Source organism: Vulpes lagopus, chromosome 6, assembly GCF_018345385.1.
Source record: "Vulpes lagopus strain Blue_001 chromosome 6, ASM1834538v1, whole genome shotgun sequence".
Classification (NCBI taxonomy): domain Eukaryota; kingdom Metazoa; phylum Chordata; class Mammalia; order Carnivora; family Canidae; genus Vulpes; species Vulpes lagopus.
Window position 1 is genome coordinate 26,157,208 of NC_054829.1, and position 18,967 is coordinate 26,176,174.

Consider the following 18,967-nt stretch of genomic DNA (forward strand, 5'->3'; position numbering starts at 1 on the left):
TATAGAATCATAACAACAAGTAAACAATAACAACTATGCTACTACTCTTACTGGGGATTAATAGGAATGACTGTGCTAAGTATTTTACACACATTACATTATTTAATCCATATAACATCTCTAAAAGGAGGCAGGTGATATTGCAGCCACATTTTAAATTTGTATTTATTTATGATAGTCACAGAGAGAGAGAGGCAGAGACATAGGCAGAGGGAGAAGCAGGCTCCATGCACCGGGAGCCCGACGTGGGATTCGATCCCGGGTCCCCAGGATCGCGCCCTGGGCCAAAGGCAGGCGCTAAACCGCTGCGCCACCCAGGCTTCCCGCAGCCACATTTTATAAGAGTCTGAGACTCAAGTTAACAAACTATCCAAAGCGATAGTTATTAGCTGTAGAACTAGGATCTGAAGGCTATGATTTTGAACACTACATTATCTTATCCAACTTAATTCATTTCTCATATATTGTTTCAATTTGGCAATTAGCTAAAAGGTAAACAGAAATAAGATGCAGGAACTCTGGTTTCCCATCAAAGCTTGTTCTTGTTAAATAGGGTTCTGAGTAGCCCAAGGAGAGCTTGAGGGGCACTGCATGCTCAGAGAACACCATGCTCAAGAGTGAGAGGCACTAAAAGGGATGGTGGAAGGGCCTTAATAATACTAATAGCTATAATCATAATTTTAGCAGCAGTGATAATAGCAGCAGGATCAGCAACAGCAGGTAATATTTACCATACAGTGCTATGCATTTACCTTTTTTAAAAAACTATTTTTAATAATCTCTATTATTTTTTAAACAATATCTTTTTTAAAAAGAGAGAGCACATGCATGAGAGAGAGAAAGAGAGAGCACAAGCAGAGGGGAGGGGCAGAGGGAGAAGCAGACTCCTCACTGAGCAGAGGGAGCCCAATGAAGGACTTGATCCCAGGACCCTGAGATCATGACCTGAGCCAAAGGCAGATGTTTAACTGACTGAGTCACCCAGGTGCTCAGTGCTATGCATTTAAAACATTATTTCATTTAGTCTTCACAATAACCCTTTAAAGTTGATACCATTACTCTCTCCTACATGTTTTATAAGAAGAAACTTAACAAGATACCCAAGTAGTAAAAACAGTATACTTTAGCAGTCTGGCTTCAGAGCACAAACTTTTAGCCCCTCCACTACCTGAAATAGATTATATTAGGTTTGGTAATATACTGCTAATACTAGTAATAGCAACAATATTCAGCTGCACATTGGAGTGGGCTCATACCAGGAATTTTGCTAGCATGTTGAACCTTAAAATTGGTACTTGAAATTTGCCATAAAAAAAGTATTTATACTAAGGAAATCAGCAAATGCTATAAATCAGGACTTTTATCTGCAGAGAGCTATATGCCACTATCAATATAATTTTCGCTTATGTGCCATACAGTTATTTTAAGCACTTTAAATATATGAACTCATTTGATCCTCACAACAACTGTATGAGCCTGTGAGTAACCTTTATTATCCTCAATTTACAGATTAGGCAACCAAAGTATAGAGAGGTTTAAGCAACTTGCCCAAAGTCACAAAGCTGATTTAATCTACTATCCCCAGCACTCACCTATGTCATTTATTATTATTAATGCAAAAAACTATATTCTGAGCTGAGGGGATGGGAAGTAAAAGAAAAAGCATAGCAAGGTCAGAGAAACTTTCTAAAAGTACTTAGTTTTTCTCATCCTGCCTACCCTTAACAGAGAGCCTTCTAAAATGTTCTAAAATCATCTTTCATTAGTCTAAACCTATTTTCCTTTAGGACTTTGCTATTTTGCCCCTTATAATTCCCAAGAACTGTAATTTTTTTTTTAAGATTTTATTTATTTATTCATGAGAGACACACAGAGAGGCAGAGACACAGGTAGAGGGAGAAGCAGGCTCCACGCAGGGAGCCCGACGTGGGACTTCGCCCTGGGCCGAAGGTAGTGCTAAACCGCTGGGCCACAGGGACTGCCCGGTAATTTGTTTCTTATTGAAGTCACTCCAAAGGTTTAATTGCTGATAAATGTGGTGGTACCTAGATGGCTCAGTTGGTTGAGCTTCTGCCTTCCAGCTCAGGTCATGATCTCAGAGTCCTGGGATTGAGCCCATGTCAGGCTCCCTGCTAAGTGCGGAGTCTGCTTCTCCCTCTCCCTCTGTCCCTCCCCTCTGCTCATTCTCTCTTACAAATAAATAAATAAAATCTTAAAAAAAAAAGAATAAAAAAATTATTGCTGATGTGAAAGGATGTGTTGGCTAAGAATTGGTCACAAAAAAATCAATCAATGCTTAGAAAAGTCTTAGAAATAAGACTTGCACCCAGTGCAACACTCATTATGTCTTCCACTTTCTCATATATTGTTCAATATATGAACAATATAATAATAATAATAATAATAATAATAATAATCTCTAAAATGTCAAAGGGAGTCTTTTACCTTCTCACAGGAGTAAATGTCTATGAAGGCTCTTGCACACATTAAGTATAGTACTGTGATAGTCACTTTATTGGCTCTCTGGAACTGAACCTGCAATACTTCCAAAGTATACCTGTAGTTAATTCTAATTTCCTTTATTTAAAGAAATAAAGAAACTTACATCATCTAATTCTTTCTCCACTTGGATTTTTCTCTTCTGGAATTGTTTTATTGTTTTCAGCTCTGTCTGAATCATGCCAATTTCTCTGGCTTTTTGATGGAACCGTCCCTCCAGCTCATTTATTTGCACAGTATACTTTTGTTCCTACATGCAAAAAAACAGGTAAGTGAGTTAGGAAAAAGAACAGAAGGGGATCCCTGGGTGGCTCAGCGGTTTAGCGCCTGCCTTTGGCCCAGGGCGCGATCCTGGAGTCCCGGGATCGAGTCCCCGTCAGGCTCCTGGCATGGAGCCTGCTTCTCCCTCCTCCTGTGTCTCTGCCTCTCTCTCTCTCTATATATATATATATATCATAAATAAATAATCTTTAAAAAAAAAAAAAGAACAGAAAAGCCCTACACAGTCATGTTCCCTTTGAAGCCTTAGGTCATTTGTCTATCTTCTTTGAAGAAATAGTCCCCTTTTTATTTTTCCATAAAGTTTTACTTTTTGTTAGAAGATACCAAGTGCCTTGAATAAAAAAAAAATTCTCAAATGAGATTATCTGATATAGGAAATGCAGATAGTTATTAAAAAGAGGTGTGAAAAGACTAAACAAATCTTTAATTTGTAAGAGAGACAAATAACATCCCTAACCCTAAATTAAAATTTTTGAAGAAAAAAAAAAAATAAATAAAATTTTTGAAGAGATAAAGAGAGGGCCAATATCTCTAAGAAATCAAGAAGTTGGGGAAAAGCAGAAGGAAGAGCAGAGGGGCAAAGAGAAGGCTAAGAAGGAGGAGGATGAGTAGAAAAGGAAAAAAAAAGGAGAGAAGAGGGAAAAAAAGGAGGCGGGAAGAAAGGGTGAATAACACAATTTTTAAAATGAATGAGATATCAAAAAGAAATGCAAATGACCTCCAAACATGAAAAAATGCTCATAATAGGAAAATGCAAATCGAAATACACTGAAATACCCTTTCTCACCTAACATGTTCACAAAAAATCTCTTGACCATATACTCTTGTATATTGTGAATGGACGGTAGTTAGATTTCTCAGAATACAACATGTTTGATCAATTTGATTTAGGAGCCACATATTTTATGTAATTATATAATTACAAAATTATAGATGCACAATCTAATTTTTTAAAAGCAACTTCTAAAACTCAAAACAAAATGTTTTCTTGAGTTGGTGGCATAAACTCACAGGAATTATTTCAAATGGTAATGTAATTTGATCACTGATTCCTACTGGTATATATCCCAAGGGGGGAGTGCCCCCCTAAAATCTTAAACTAGTGCACCCCGGGTGGCTCAGCGGTTTAGTGCCGCCTTTGGCCCAGGGCGTGATCCTGAGGCCACGGGATCAAGTCCCACGTCAGGCTCCCTGCATGGAGCCTGCTTATCCCTCTGCCTGTGTCTCTGCCTCTCTGTCTCCCTCTCTCTCTCTCTCTCTCTCTGTCTCCTCTCTGTGTTTCTCATAAATGGATAAATAAAATCTTAAAAAAAATAAAATAAAATCTTAAACTGTTTCTGCTAATCTATGTTGGCTGTAATTATTGGTAATAGTATTTTGTGACTGTTGATGTATTGAGGTTTGAAGTAACTACTCAACTATACTGATATCATTAAGATTTTGGGGTAAGTATCCCCCTTGGGCAGCAGGGTAGCAGCTCTAACAGCAACAGTGATTATTAGGGATGGCGGCAGCCGCTGCAGCAGGACCTGCAAGAATCCAGAAGTTTCTCCAGAGCTTCTCAGCTACTCTGATTAATGAGAACCCCCAGACAGCATTAGAGAAGCTGACTAAGGCTTTGGAACAGAAACCAGATGATGCACAATATTATTGTCAAAGAGCTTATTGTCATGCTCTTCTTGGGAATTATTGTGATGCTGTTGTTGATGCAAAGAAATCCCTTGAACTTAATCCAAATAATTCCATTGCTATGCTGGGAAAACAGATATGTGAATACCATGAAAAAGGAAAACCCTATCCTGTGGTTCTAGAAACTCTTCTAGGGGGACAGGAATTAGATAGTACAGATCCTGATTTTACTGTCTGGATTGGAAGGTGTCAAGAGGGACACCTGGGTGGCTCAGTGGTTGAGCGTCTGCCTTTGGCTCAGGGTGTGGTCCTGGAGTCCCAGGATCGAGTCCCACATCCAGCTCCCAGCATGGAGCCTACTTCTCCCTCTGTCTGTGTCTCTGCCTCTCTTTCTCTCTGTGTCTTTCATGAATAAATAAAATCTTAAAAAAAAAAAAACGAAATTAAAATTAAAAAGACAGAGGCTGTGAGATAGGAAAAGCTAGAGGGGCAAGATGTGCCTAAACCAAAACAGTTAATAGCATACATAAAGAACTCATATGCATCATCATCTTATTATACAAGAAATTGGGATAAATTGGTCAGTGAGATCAAAGAAGAAGAAAAAAATGAGAAGTTGGATGGAGATGCAGCTTTAAACAAATTATTTCAGCATATTTAGATGGGTCTGATGATGCAAAATATGACATGATCAAATCATTTACAGAGTCTGGTGGTACAGTTTTGAATACCAACTGGTCTGATATAGATAAAAGGAAAGCTGAAATCAATTTTCCTGATGAGGGACGCCTGGGTGGTTCAGCAGTTAAGCATCTGCCTTAGGCCCAGGGCATGATCCTGGAGTCCTAGGATCAAGTCCCACATCGGGCTCCATGCATGAAGCCTGCTTCTCCCTCTGCCTATGTCTCTGCCTCTCTCTGTGTGTCTCTCATGAATAAGTAATATCTTAAAAAAAATTCTGATGATACAGACAGAATGGAAAAAGTACTACATATATTAATTTGCTATCACTATATTGCAAAAACAACGACAACAACAATAAAACAGAACCTTTGGTGAAGGAGAAAGGAGACAGATCAAGTAATAAACTCTGTACTCCTGCATCTGAATTGAAAATATTGATATGGGCTCATTATATAGTCTTTAAAAATATATATTTCCTACCTCTGTCCACTGAAAAGCCTGGAAAGAATGACAAACTCAGTAGTACCACTACTACCAGATCATTTTCTACAAAAACATAATTCTATGTTATTTTTGAGCTTCTGTACAATCAACTATGTGAGCTTTAAGGTCATCAAACTATTCCAAGGACCTATTCAGTTACTCTTATTGTGTCTTAAATATCTGAGTATGTCAAAAACCTGACCACCCAGTAAGTATTAGTGTACCCTGATAACTCACCAATTTTTCCTTCTCCTCTTGGGCTTTTTCCTTTGTTTCATTCAATTGCTGTTTCAGTTTTTCAATCTATAGAAGTTGGAAATACAGAATCAAGAAGGTGAAGAAATTGTTCTGTATCCTACCTTTATTAAGTAGCCTAGTTTTCACATAATATTGAAACCAATAGAGTTGGAAATGTAGAGTAAGCTGGAAAGAAGAGAAAAGGGGACATATTCCACGTCCTTAACTTGCTATTGCCAGTTCTGAAACCTGGCTATCATCAGAGTTGCCTGTGTAACTATTTTTTGTATGCGGTAAAAAACACTATATTTACCATCTGAACCATTTTTAACACAGCACAGCAGTGTTACATATGTTCATATTGTTGCACAACAGATTTCTAGAACTTTTTCATCTTGCAAAACTGAAGCTCTATACTCAAGAAACACTAATTTCTTCTCCTACCTACTTCCCAGCCCTTAGCAACCACCTTTCTGCTTTTTATTTCTATGATCTGGACTGCCTCAGACGCTTCATATCAGTGGAAACACACAGTATTTGTCCTTTTGTGACTGGTTTATTTCATTTAGCATAATGCCCTTGAAGCTTATTCATGCTCTAGCACATGACAAAATTTCCTTCTTTTTAAAGTCCACATAATATTCTATTATATGTATATACCACATTTTCTTTATCCGTTCATCTATCAATAGACATTTGGGTTGCTTCCACCTCTTGACTGTGAATATTTCAATGTACATGAGTGTGCAAATATCTCTTCAAGATCTTGCTTTAAATTCTTTTGGAAATTTACCCACAAGCAGATTGCTGGATCATGTGGTAATTCTATTTTTAATTTTTTGAGGAACCTACATACTATTTTCCATAATGGCTGTACCATTTTACATTCCCACGAACAGTGCACAAAGGCTCCAATTTCTCTTCATCCTCTACAATGCTTGTTATTTTCAATTTTTCTGATAGTAGTAGCCATCTTAATAGGCGTGAAGTAATATTTCACTGTAGTTTTGTGTATCTCTTATCTGGGTAACTTTTTGTTTTATTTTTTTTTAATTTTTTTATTTATCTATGATAGTCACAGAGAGAGAGAGAGAGGCAGAGACACAGGCAGAGGGAGAAGCAGGCTCCATGCACCGGGAGCCCAACGTGGGATTCGATCCCGGGTCTCCAGGATCGCGCCCTGGGCCAAAGGCAGGCGCCAAACCGCTGCGCCACCCAGGGATCCCAACTTTTTGTTTTAAAGATTTTATTTATTTATTCATGAGAGACATACAGAAAGAGGCAGGGACATAGGCAGAGGGGAAGCAGGCTCCCCATAGGGAGCCCAATGTGGGACTCGAACCCAGAACCCCAGGATCATGACCTGAGCCAAAGGCAGACACGCAACCACTGAGCCACCCAGGCACCCCTCTGGGTAACTTTTTTGAAAAAAAGTTTCAAGAAAAGTACAAAGAATTCTTATATATTTCACCCAATTTTGCCCCATTTGCTTTCCCTTTCTATGTATGCATTGATAGATCTATCTAAAATATGAATATACACATGATATACATTTTTTTCAGTTTTTCAATGTAGAGATGTGAGAATAAGTTTAAGACATCATGGCCCTTTACCTGTAAATGCTTCAGAATGTATTTCCTAAGAAAAAGGATATTCTTTTAGAAGCACAGAATCGTTATCAAAATCATAAAAAAAAAATTTAAATTTTATTTATTTATTTATTTATTTATTTAAATTTTTATTTATTTATGATAGTCACACACAGAGAGAGAGAGAGAGAGGCAGAGACATAGGCAGAGGGAGAAGCAGGCTCCCTGCACCGGGAGCCCAATGTGGGATTCGATCCCGGGTCTCCAGGATCACACCCTGGGCCAAAGGCAGGCGCCAAACCGCTGCGCCACCCAGGGATCCCAAAATCAGAAAATTTAACATGGAAATAAAACTATTATTTCATTTATAGTCCATATTAAAATTTTACGACCAATTGTCCCAGTAGTGTCCTTTACTGCAACTTTTCTTTTTCTGGTCCAGGATATAATCCTAGATTATGCATTACATTTAGTTGTCATGTATCCTAGTCTCCGTAATCAGTTTTTCAGTCTTTGTCTTTTAGTGTCTCAAAAGTTTTGAAGAATACCAGCCAGAGTTGGGGTTGCCTGATATTTCTGCATGAGCAGATGCAGGTTATGCATTTTTGGCAGGCATATATTATCTAAGTGATGATGTATACCTTTTAGTAAATTACATCATGAGGTATTTGATGTTAATTTTCATCAGTTGGTTAAGACTATGTCTGCCTGGTTTCTCTACTTAAAAGTTACAATTTTTTAGAGACACCCAGGTGGCTCAGTGGTTGAGCGTCTGCCTTTGGCTCAAGGTGTGATCCCAGAGTCCTGGAATCAAGTCCCACATTGGGCTCCCTGCATGGAGCCTGCTTCTCCCTCTGCCTGTGTCTCTGCCTCTCAATCTGTCTCTCATGAATAAATAAATAAAATTCTTTTTAAAAGTTACAATTTTTCCTTTTGTAATTATTAAGTGATTTATGGAAAGATATTTTGAGGCTATGCAAATATCCTTCTATTCATCACACTTTTACCACTCATTTTAGCATCCACTGATGATTCTTAATGAAATCAATTATTACCATAATGCTGAATGGTGACTTTTTTTAGCTCCATCAGTCTTTGGAAATTTAATAACTTACTACATTCAACTGTAAGGAAAAGCTTTCCCTTCTCCCCTATTTATTAATGTAATATTTTGTTAGCAATATGCACTCATGGACTTATTTTATTCAATGGATTATAATCTTTTATTGTTATCATTTATTTTGATTGTTTCAGGTTTGGCCAGTGGGAGCCCCTTCAAGCTAGTGCCTGTGCCCTTTAAAATTTTTTTTTTTAATATTTTATTTTTAAGTAATCTCTACATCCAACATGGGGGCTTGAACTCACAACCCCGGGATCAAGAGTTGCATGAGCCACCAACTGAGCCAGCTAGTTATCGGGCCTTTTAAATTTTTTTACTTACTTTCTTGCACAGATATTCCAGGCTCATCCTTTACTTTTCCTGCTCCAGTCTTGGAATCAATCATTTGTACAAGAATGCTAGTATGTTTTAGTAGGAAACCTGAGTAGCTTTTTATTTTTTTAAGATTTTATTTATTTATTCATGAGAGACACAGAGAGAGAGAGGAAGCAGAGACATAGGCAGAGGGAGAAGCAGGCTCCATGCAGGGAGCCCGATGTGGGGACTCAATCCCAGGACTCCAGGATCACGCCCTGAGCTGGAAGGCAGATGCTTAACTGCTGAGCCACCCAGGCGTAGCTTTTTAAACTAACTCCTTGTCATGGTTATAGAATCAGAGGATACATAAGTGAAATACTGTTGTAATTAGACTAGTTTAAGGAAAACCTAAAAATTCTAAGATATAAATTGAGACAGTTCTAAGTCACATAGGACAAGTATGAAATATATAGGACAGATGTGAAATGTAAATTAGATTTATTTTGTAACTGAACAAAGGCTTAAGTACAAAAACACACTCTTGAGGAAAATCTCCTAATTTTGTTCAAGATATGTTTCCAAAACACATTATGTTTCTAATATTTCTATAACTAAAATTAAATTAGACTATAAAGTTTAAGTAGAGTTTAATGATACATTTCTAGAATATAGGAGAATGAGTAACAAAACTATAGGAGAGCTAGTTAAATAGGATATAATGAATCTACTTCTTCCTCCCAAGACAGTCTCTGGTTTTAATGGGCATCTATGATTATGAGAAAATTATGTTATTTGCTATAGCCAGATGCTGACCTCTGATACACAAAGGCAGATGAGAATCAGGAAATAGAAGTGACATTGATCAACAGCAATCAGCTAACACAGGCCATGAAGCTTCTATGTAATGAATTTGGAAAATTATTTTACCTAAAAGCTTACTTTAGAATAATACTTTATAGAAGACAATTTTGATAATGCTTATTATTGAAAGAGTATTTTTAAAATGGAAGTTGCTTAGGAAAAAAGGTAAAAAAATAACAGTAATGCATAAAAATTACTTTATGATAAAATTCACAAAATCAAGATAAATGCTCAGTTGCTTGATTTCTGTAATAAGCTTTCACTATCATCTTGAACTTAGTTTTGATTGGTATTAACTTTTTCAAGGTATCAGCACACTCATAAGACATTCATTCATGCATGCAAAAAAATATTTTAATGAGTGCCTACTATGTGCCATGCCTGTACTAGGTGCTGGAATTGTAGCACTGACCAACAATAAAAAAAAAAAAAAAGCCCTCAAATTCTTTACTTCATTGAAGTTTCATTCCAATCAGGAAAAGAGACAATAAGCATATATATATAAGTAATAATCATGGGACTTATAGAGGCATATGGGAAAGAGAAGAATTTGAAGTTACACCTAAATTCCACTTTAACATCCACTAGTTGTGTGATTTTGGGTCACACAGGTATAGTGTAAATGGGTATCTGTCCTTTTTGAGAGTCGATTATCTATAAAATGGGAATGACAATATTATAGCTACATGGGGTTATTTAAAGGTCTTTAATGAGATAAGAAAGGTATAAAGTACCTAGCATTGTGCTTGGCACAAAATAGGGTCTCCAAAATAGTAGTTCCCTTCCCTTTTTCTTCCAGATCTAATATAATAGCTTTACTCTCAACATTTGCTGGGTTCATAATCATGTGATCATAGATTATCAATGAATTGCTTTATAAATCATTAAAAGTATTTATCAATATCAAAAAATATATAGGTCAGGGGAATCTGGGTGGCTCAGTCAGTTGAGGATCAGACTCTTGATGTGACTCAGGTCTTGATCTCAGGGTTGTGAGATTGAGCCCTGGGTCTGGGCTCTGCACTTAGAGGGAAGTCTGTTTGAGAGTCTCTCTCCCTCTCCCTCTGTCCTTCTTTCACTGCTTGTGTGAACACACACCTCTTTCTCTCTCTCAATAAATAAATCAATCTTAAGAAAAAAAGATATAGGGGCACCTGGGTGGCTAGTGGTTGAGCCTTTGGCTCAGGTCATAATCCTGGGATCCTGGGATTGAGTCCCAGTGCTTCTCCCTCTGCCTAACTCTGCCTCTCTCTGTCTCTCATGAATAAATAAAACCTTAAAAAAAAAAACAATCATATAGGTTATATACCTATGTGCTTCTTAAAATAAAATGGATCATAATGTTCCCGTATGACCCTCAATCTTTGTTTCAAACAAGAAAACAATGAAACAAGGGCTGAAAGTAAAAGAGCCTATTCTAACAGTAAAGCCATTCAGAAATAGCATCCTGCTTCAAGTATGACAGAGGTAGTTATTGAGGCTTGGAGGGTTTCTACTTACCTACCATATTATCTTTTTCCTGATCCTGCTTCTTTAGGTAACTTAATACAGACATTGTGTCTTTCTCCATTTTATACTGCTGTTTCTTTAAGTCCTCATTACTTTTTGCCAGTCTCCGGGAAGTATCACGATACTCAATCCTAGAGAGTTCTGTGACTTCCAGCCTGGCCTCCCAAAGGGAGGCATTGGCCTTTGCTCTGTCCACTGCAGACTCATCAGCTTTTATTATCTTCCTACAAGGGAAGGACATTGACAGCATATAACTATTTCTTTATTAGAATTTTACTTTTCCCTTTACTACTATTTGTTTTGGTTGGCATTGCCTGGCATATATGAACAAATATTGTTGGATGAATGAGTTAATAAGAAATACATATTTATGATACAGGAGGTTAACTGGGTGACTCTGCAGAGGGGAGCTTTGGAGCGTAACTCTAAAGGACTGGAAAAACAAAGAGGAAAGGCACAAGTAAAATTCATTTCATACATTTTTTCATTTACTTCTTTTTCTCACATTTGTCATTTCTATTCCTACTCACTCAGTTTTAGATCTTGGTTCTCACTCCTACAAATCTATTACCTTAGTCCCCCTTCTGCACGATGATACATTCATAGTGTAACTGTAAATCCATTGTTCTGTGATCTTCCACCTACCCCAATCCCACTTTTGGTTTTGTTTTAGATTTTTTGGGGGAGGGATTTTCTGGCTAGACCTTGGACAAAAGATTAAGTAAGTAGGACAAGTATGTTAAATACTTTATCAGCTGGTGCCACAATGTACCAGGCTTCAAGGATGCCTGAGAAACAAAACCAAAATCAGGTATACAGAGGCAAAAAGAAAATTTAAAAATAAAAATAAAGTATGGCTTCAAAGGTTAAAGTGATAAAAGGATAAAGGTTTTCAAAATAAAGATTATACGAGGATTAATAAAACAATGTCCCTTATATACAGTAGGCAATGGATACATAAAATTTTTAAAAAATTTTTAAAGACTTATTTATCCATGAGAGACACAGAGAGATGCAGAGACACAAGCAGAGGGGAAGCAGGCTCCATGCAGGGAGCCCAACGTGGGATTTGATCCCGGGTCTCCAGGATCACACCCTGGGCTGAAGGCGGTGCTAAACCACTGAGCCACCAGGGATGCCCATAAATATTTAGATAATAAGTAAGACTTTACTTGTATTTGAACCCTAAATATTCTCACACATACATATGTGTGGATCTTTCTGTATTATCACCCTCCATCTGTCTCCATTCCCACTGTCACGATCTGTTCTCTTCAAATTAAGGGCAACCCCACCTCCAACCCTCTTGTCTATTGTAGCTTTGACCTCCCTTTCCAGCATGATTTAGGCACTTAGTGATAGGCTGCCTTGCTATAATCCTCCAATTGCTCCCTGAAGGTATCAGGTCTAAGCTGATCAGAACAGTTGATGCAGCTAGGATTTTTCATAAGACAATCACTGACTGTAAAAACAAAGCAGGGTTTCTCAAACTATGAGTCATGAAAAATCCAAGGACTAAGAAGTCTGTTACTCTCAATGTTCCTCATTGTTGATCAGTGTACCATAGATGCACAGTCAAAAATAGAAAACACACTCTAGTGAGTTCCAAGAATATGATAAGCCGTTGGCACTTTTAAAAAGTGCAAGACTGGGGCACCTGGGTGGCTCAGTTGATTAAGCATCTAACTTCAGCTCACATCATGATTTCAGGGTCCTGGGATCCAGACCCACATGGGGCTCTGCACTCAGCAGGGAGTCTGCTTAAGGATTCTTTCTCCCTTTCCCTCTGACCCTTCCCCTGCTCATGCTCTCTCTCCTTCTCAAATAAATAAAATCTTTTTTTTTAAAGTGCTAAACTATGCAATTATGTAAAAAAAAAGAAAAAATTACACTCTGGAAGAATACTTAATACGTCAGGGGAGGAGGTACAAATAAATGTGTATAATGGGCTACCATTTTATGAAGGAGAAAAAGAATATCCCAAAATGATTATAGTGGTTATTTTTGTATGATAGGATTACAGGTGATTTTTGTTTTCTACTTTGACTTTCCATGTTTCCTAAACATTCTGTACTTCTGAGCATGTATTACCCTCTTAAATTACTTTACAAACTTTACAAGTTTGGGATTACCTTATGGTCCCATATATAGTGATAGATGCTGGATTCTTTTTTTTTTTTTTCTAAAGATTTTATTTATTGGGCAGCCCAGGTGGCTCAGTGGTTTAGCGCTGCCGTCAGTCCAGGGCCTGATCCTGGAGACCCAGGATGGAATCCCACGTCAGGCTCCCTGCATGGAGCCTGCTTCTCCCTCTGCCTGTGTCTCTGCCTCTCTGTCTCATGAATAAATAAATATTTTTAAAAGCCCGTGTCTCTGCCTCTCTCTCTGTGTGTCTCTCATGAATAAATAAAATATTAATTTTTTAAAATATTTAAAATATTTTAAAAGAGAGAGGAAGAGACATAGGCAGGAGAAGCAGGCTCCCTGTGGGAAGCCTGATGCAATCCTAGAACCCCAGGATCATGACCTGAGCCACCCAGGTGCCCACAATGTATGATTTTAATGAACCACTAGAGTCACCCAATAGATTTAAGGGCAATTTAGCAGCAACTCCAAGCCTACAAAGGGTTAGTTGCTAGAGCAATACCTACTTCAGGGATTCTGACTAGTTTGGGGAAACCTGAACAATTACCTAATTTGCTCAAATCGTTTAGGTTTTCCTTTGAACCAAAAAGAATACATCAAAAGGCCCAAGGAACTACTCCAGTCATGCAGAAATTTTCTAGATGTTCAAGATATTCTCTCAACTATTATCACAAACATCTCTCAAGCTAGGGAAAAAAAAAAAAAGAAGAACCTAGAGCATAGTTCCCCTGGGGGAAAAAAAGATTCAAGTTGAAGCATACACAAGCAGACACCTTGATTTGTTTATTTAACAAATAATAAGCATCCGCTACGTTCCAAAGTCTCTGCTAGGTGCTGAAGATACGGTGACTAATGCTTAGTGCTATCCTAGAGAAGACAATATTCCTGAGCAGTGGTTCCCAAGTCTAGCACTTACTGACATCCTGGGCCAAATGATATTTTTGTTTGGAGAGTAGATGGGGGTTGTCCTGTGCATTGCAGGATGTTTAACAGTATCCTTGGTCTCTACCCACTAGATGCCAGTTGCACACATCCCTGGATGAGAACCAAAAATGTCTCTAGATAGTGTCAAATGTCCCCAGAAGCCAAAATAGCTCCCACTTGAGAACCACTGATCTAGAGCAATACTGCCCAAGAGAACTTTCAGTGGTGATAGAAATGTACTATACCTAGGCTGTCCAATGGTCACCAGCAGCTACATGTGCCTATTGAGCATACGGAATATGGCTAGTACATCCGATTTTTAAATTTTATTTTAACTTAATAGCCACACATGGCTGGTCATTACCCTGTTGGACAGCGCTGGTCTAGAGGACCTTCAATCCAAGACATGTCGTCCTGACCTTCTGATCTTCACTTCTAGTGTCACGACCCTTCCTCCACATTCTCAGTTCTTTGGTTTCTTCACTAGCACCTATTTCATTTGGTCCTGTATTCTATTCCTCGGTGGGAACTTATCTGCCTCCATCGTTAACGCATTATACACAGGCAGGGGCTGCGTCTAAACTATTCAGGGTTCCAAATCTCACACTCCAGTGTCTAGGTTGGAGCAGTACGGTTTGGCGTGCATTTGGGGAATTCCTGAACAATGAAGGCTGCCCTTTTCAGAAGCCTAGAGAACAAGAGGAGGGCAGTTGGCCAGCTGGCCAGCCCCAGCGTGCCGCGGGTGTCCAGTCCCGAATCCCCGGAGGGTAGGCCCAGGGAGAGGGGACCCCAGCGTGGCCTCTCCTTACTTCTTGTCTTTGCCTTTACTCCTGCCTTTCTTTTTGTCCTTTCCCTTAGGCGGCATCTTGGCTTCACTAGGGGCGCCCCTGTAGCCGACGTTTCTCCGCCGCCGCCCCGGGCCTGGCTCGGTTTCTAAGGAAACCAGCACGCTCCGCGGGTAACGTTCTGCGGCGGCCGTTGCCCGTGCGCGCCGAGAGCGCACGCGCCCGTGACGTAGCCCCGGCGCCGCCGCAAGGGGGCCCGGTCCGCGGGCCGGGCGCGGGCGGGGGAGGGGGCGGGGCGGAGGTCGCGCCCAGGGCGGAGGGCGGCGGGCGGCCGCGCCGGGGTGGCGCGCGCGCGCGCGGTGAGTGTGCGGGCTTTGGGGGCGAGAGAGTCGGCCCCGAGAGGCGGCTGGGCGGGCTGGCGGGCGGGGATTCGAAACGCTCCCGTACGGGATGGCGGCGCGGCGTTCCGGAGGCCGCGCGTCTCCGGCGGCGCGACGCTCGGGGCCCGCTCGCCTCGGGAGGGTTTGTTTCTGAGGGGCTCTGTCCGGCCCGCCGCGGGTGTGGGGGCGCCGCCCCGCGCTGACGCGTCCGCCCCTTGCCCCCCGCCGCAGCCAGCGTGGCCGAGGCCTCCCTGCTCCGCCTCGTCCTCTCCGTAAGCCGCCCGCACTCTTGGTCTCTCTCTCTCCCGCGCCTAGCTTCCAACCCTGGCTAATTCTGTAAGGGATGGCGCACTCAGCGGACTTGCCAGGCCAGACTTTGAGGAGGCCGTGAAGGACTTTTCCGGGGGCGAAGGTTGGGAGGGAGGCTGGCGGCCTCCGGGCAGGGGCGTGCGGGCGTCCGGGAAGACTGCTGTCAGCTGGGGTGCGAAAGGCGGCGGGGCCCGAGGAGCTGCACTCCCAGAAGGATCCCGGATTCCCGTTTGCTGATAACCTGACTCGTCCGCAGCCCCCTTTTCTGCAAGTTGCATAAAAGTTGGCACTTCGGGCTTTTTTTTTTTTTTTTCCTTGAGCACACCTGTGAAAAGGAGTACTGAAAAGTATTATCGTTTTTCGGAGGAGGAGCTCTGAGATTGTATCTTCCTTCTGTGAGAGTCCTTGAGGATGGGAATTCTGGGGTGCTAAGACGATGCTTAGGAAACTTGTGACTGAAGCTCTCTGCTCTGTTATCCTGCATTTACAGTTGAATTTATTAATTTTTTTATTTTTTATCTTTTAAAGATTTTATTCGTGAGAGACACCAGAGAGAGTCAGGCTCCCTGCAGGGGGCCCAATGCGGGACTAGATCCCAGGACCCCACCCCAGCATCACGACCTAAGCCAAAGGTAGATGCTCAACCACTGAGCCACCCAGGTGCCCCCTCCAGTTGAATTTAAAGTTTCTTTAAAAAGTTTTTTGTACACCTTCTGTCTCCGTTTCTCGAGGTCTTTGTCCTGATGTCCCCTTCCTTTTTTCTTCTTCTTCTTCTTTTTTTTTTTTTTTTTAGTTAGTTATTCATGTGAGACAGAGAGAGAGAGGCAGAGACACAGCAAAGGGAGAAGCAGGCTCCATGCAGGGAGCCTGACGTGGGACGCGATCCCTGGTCTCCAGGGTCACACCCCAGACGGAAGGCAACCCTAAACTGCTGAGCCACCCAGGCTGCCTTTTTTTTTTTTTTTTTTTCTTCTTTCAATTGTGTAGCTTCTGTTTTTGAGTTTTGTGGATAAGGGGAACAGGCCAATTTGTTCATGAACGCTGAAAATCTTTTTAGACATGGCGTGTGTTAGCATGATCTTAGTTTATCCCCCTCCCCCTTTTTAAGTATAGTTGAGTCACAGTGTTAAATTATTATTTTTAAGATTTTTATTTATTTATTCATGAGAGACACTACAGTGTTAAATTAGTTTCAGGTGTGCAAGGTAGCGGTTCACCTTCTCTACAGTATCTGCTATGTTCACAAGTGTAGCTACTGTATGTCCTTGTATAATGCTATTACAGTATCATTAACTGTATTTTCTCTGCATTAACTTATTCCCAAAGTCCCTTTTATTCCTGTGATTTATTCATTCTGTGTAAAAAGTTTCCAAAGGAAATTTTATATGTTAAAGTAGACTCACAGGATGTGGGTGGGGGTCGGACTAAGGTTGCTTTTTGCCCTTAGCAAAGTACTAAAGTGGAGGCAGCTGAGTTCCTAGAGGAATGTCACTCTGCCTGTTTCAAGGACTTATCAAAGGGCTCTTAGTAAGGAAATTTAATTTTTTTCTTTTGCTTTTGTTTTACACATCATCCCCCCCCCCCCCCATGAAAAATTTTGACTCTTAAATCTTTAAGATTGCTGAAGGTGGAAGGTCTCATCTTCTGTAACTTCTTCCAGCTGAATAGGGGAGTAAAGATATCCCTATCTAAGAATCAACATTGGTCAGTTGGGGGCTTAAATATATAGAAGTTACAAAAGATAGAGGTAGGGGCACCTGGGTGGCTCAGTCAGTTAAGCATTGGCCTTCTGCTCAGGGCTTGATCCCAGGCTGGGATCTCCCTCTGCTTCTCCCTCTCCCTGCCCCTCCCCCGTGCTTGTGTTCTTTCTCTCTGTCAAATAAATAAATAAAATCTTAAAAACAGACACACACACCCCAAAAAAGGTAGAGGCAGGTAATACCAAGGGAGACCATATGTTTGGATCTCTTTCTGATGACAGGATCATTTATAGGCTTGAAGTTATGGCAGTGATGGAGTCTTGGCATCTGGTGGAAAAACAAAAGAGCAAAACATGATTAGAATTACAAAAAGAAAAAAAAATAAATAAAAAAAGAAAAAAAAAAAAAGAATTACAAAAAGATGGACACCTGGGTAGCTCAGTGGTTGAGTGTCTACCTTCAGGTGTGATCCTGGGTCCTGGGATCTGTCTTGCATTGGGCTCCCTATGGGGAACCTGCTTCTCCCTCTGCCTTAGTTTCTGCCTCGCTCTTGTCTCTCATGAATTAATAAAATCTTTAAAAAAAATTAACAAAAAGAAAAGCCCAAATAAGAGTCCTTTGATAGTTGACAAACTTCTCCAGTCCAGGAGTTTAACCAGTCATTAAAGGAAAGAGAGGGCTGATTTAAAGGACCAATTTGAATATTCATATCAGTTAGAAACTCAGAAATATTTTTGTGGTAATCTGGAATGTATACACACTGTTCTGTTTTTACCATAGCACATGTTCCAGCTTGTGCAGCAGTTGAAACATCTAATGCCATTCTATTTTGTAAAACTTTTATGCATTTGTATTACTTAAGTATTTATTAGAGAAATGCTATTTTGAGTGTCATTTAGGACTTAGACTGTTTACTTATTAAGAGCTTCAGTGTGCCAAACAACATCATCCAATCCCAAGAAGGGAACAATGACGGATATTAGGTGGTCATACCAATGAAACACAGAACATATCCACATTGTTTTAAATTTGGAAGGTTAGCTGGGTTGGTAGTCGTTTTATTTTTTTTTATTTTTTTTATTTTTTTTTTTTGTTTTTTTGTTTTTTTTTTTTTTTTGGTAGTCGTTTTAATAATGTGTCCATGCATTCAGGCAAAATCCATAGTACAGCAGCCTATCCAGCCTGGGGAAAGCTATGGACACAAGTTAGAGCCGAATAGCCATTGGACCCTGTTAGGAGCTAGCCATCTAATTCTGGGCCTTCTTGAACTGCAGTCAGAATATCAAGGGCCATTCAGTTTTGGAGGGCCACCTTTTGATTTTGTGGGTGAAACTCAATCTACCGGTTAAATCTGGTTAAAGATAGCTGTTGTATGCTCAGCTAAAGCCTCTATTTGCAATTTTATATCAATAGAGAGAGTTCCTGGGATAAATATAACTAAGGAATAAAACCATCAAGAAGCCCTCTTTGTTTGAGGTCTAGCCTTAACAGTATTCTAATTATTAGGAATCACTGGCAAGGGGGAGAAAAACGT

The 18,967-nt window shown here is 40.2% G+C and overlaps 1 protein-coding gene across 6 annotated transcripts in view; it reads right to left on the minus strand.

Annotated features, from left to right (window-relative positions):
• Positions 1 to 15,231, minus strand: part of BBOF1 (basal body orientation factor 1) — a 40,095-nt gene extending 24,864 nt beyond the window's left edge. For 2 of the 6 annotated variants that reach the window (XM_041759088.1, XM_041759084.1), the window contains exons 1-4: positions 15,069 to 15,231; positions 11,186 to 11,414; positions 5,815 to 5,880; positions 2,606 to 2,749 (exon numbers count right to left, since the gene is read on the minus strand). In XM_041759088.1, coding sequence (XP_041615022.1) covers positions 2,606 to 2,749; positions 5,815 to 5,880; positions 11,186 to 11,414; positions 15,069 to 15,124 — 495 coding nt within the window. In that variant the 5' untranslated portion in view covers positions 15,125 to 15,231. Of the gene's footprint in view, positions 1 to 2,605; positions 2,750 to 5,814; positions 5,881 to 11,185; positions 11,415 to 14,623 lie in introns of all 6 variants that reach the window. The other 4 variants (XM_041759086.1, XM_041759087.1, XM_041759089.1 and 1 more) reach the window with 4 other exon arrangements.
• Between the last annotated feature and the right edge of the window lie 3,736 nt (positions 15,232 to 18,967).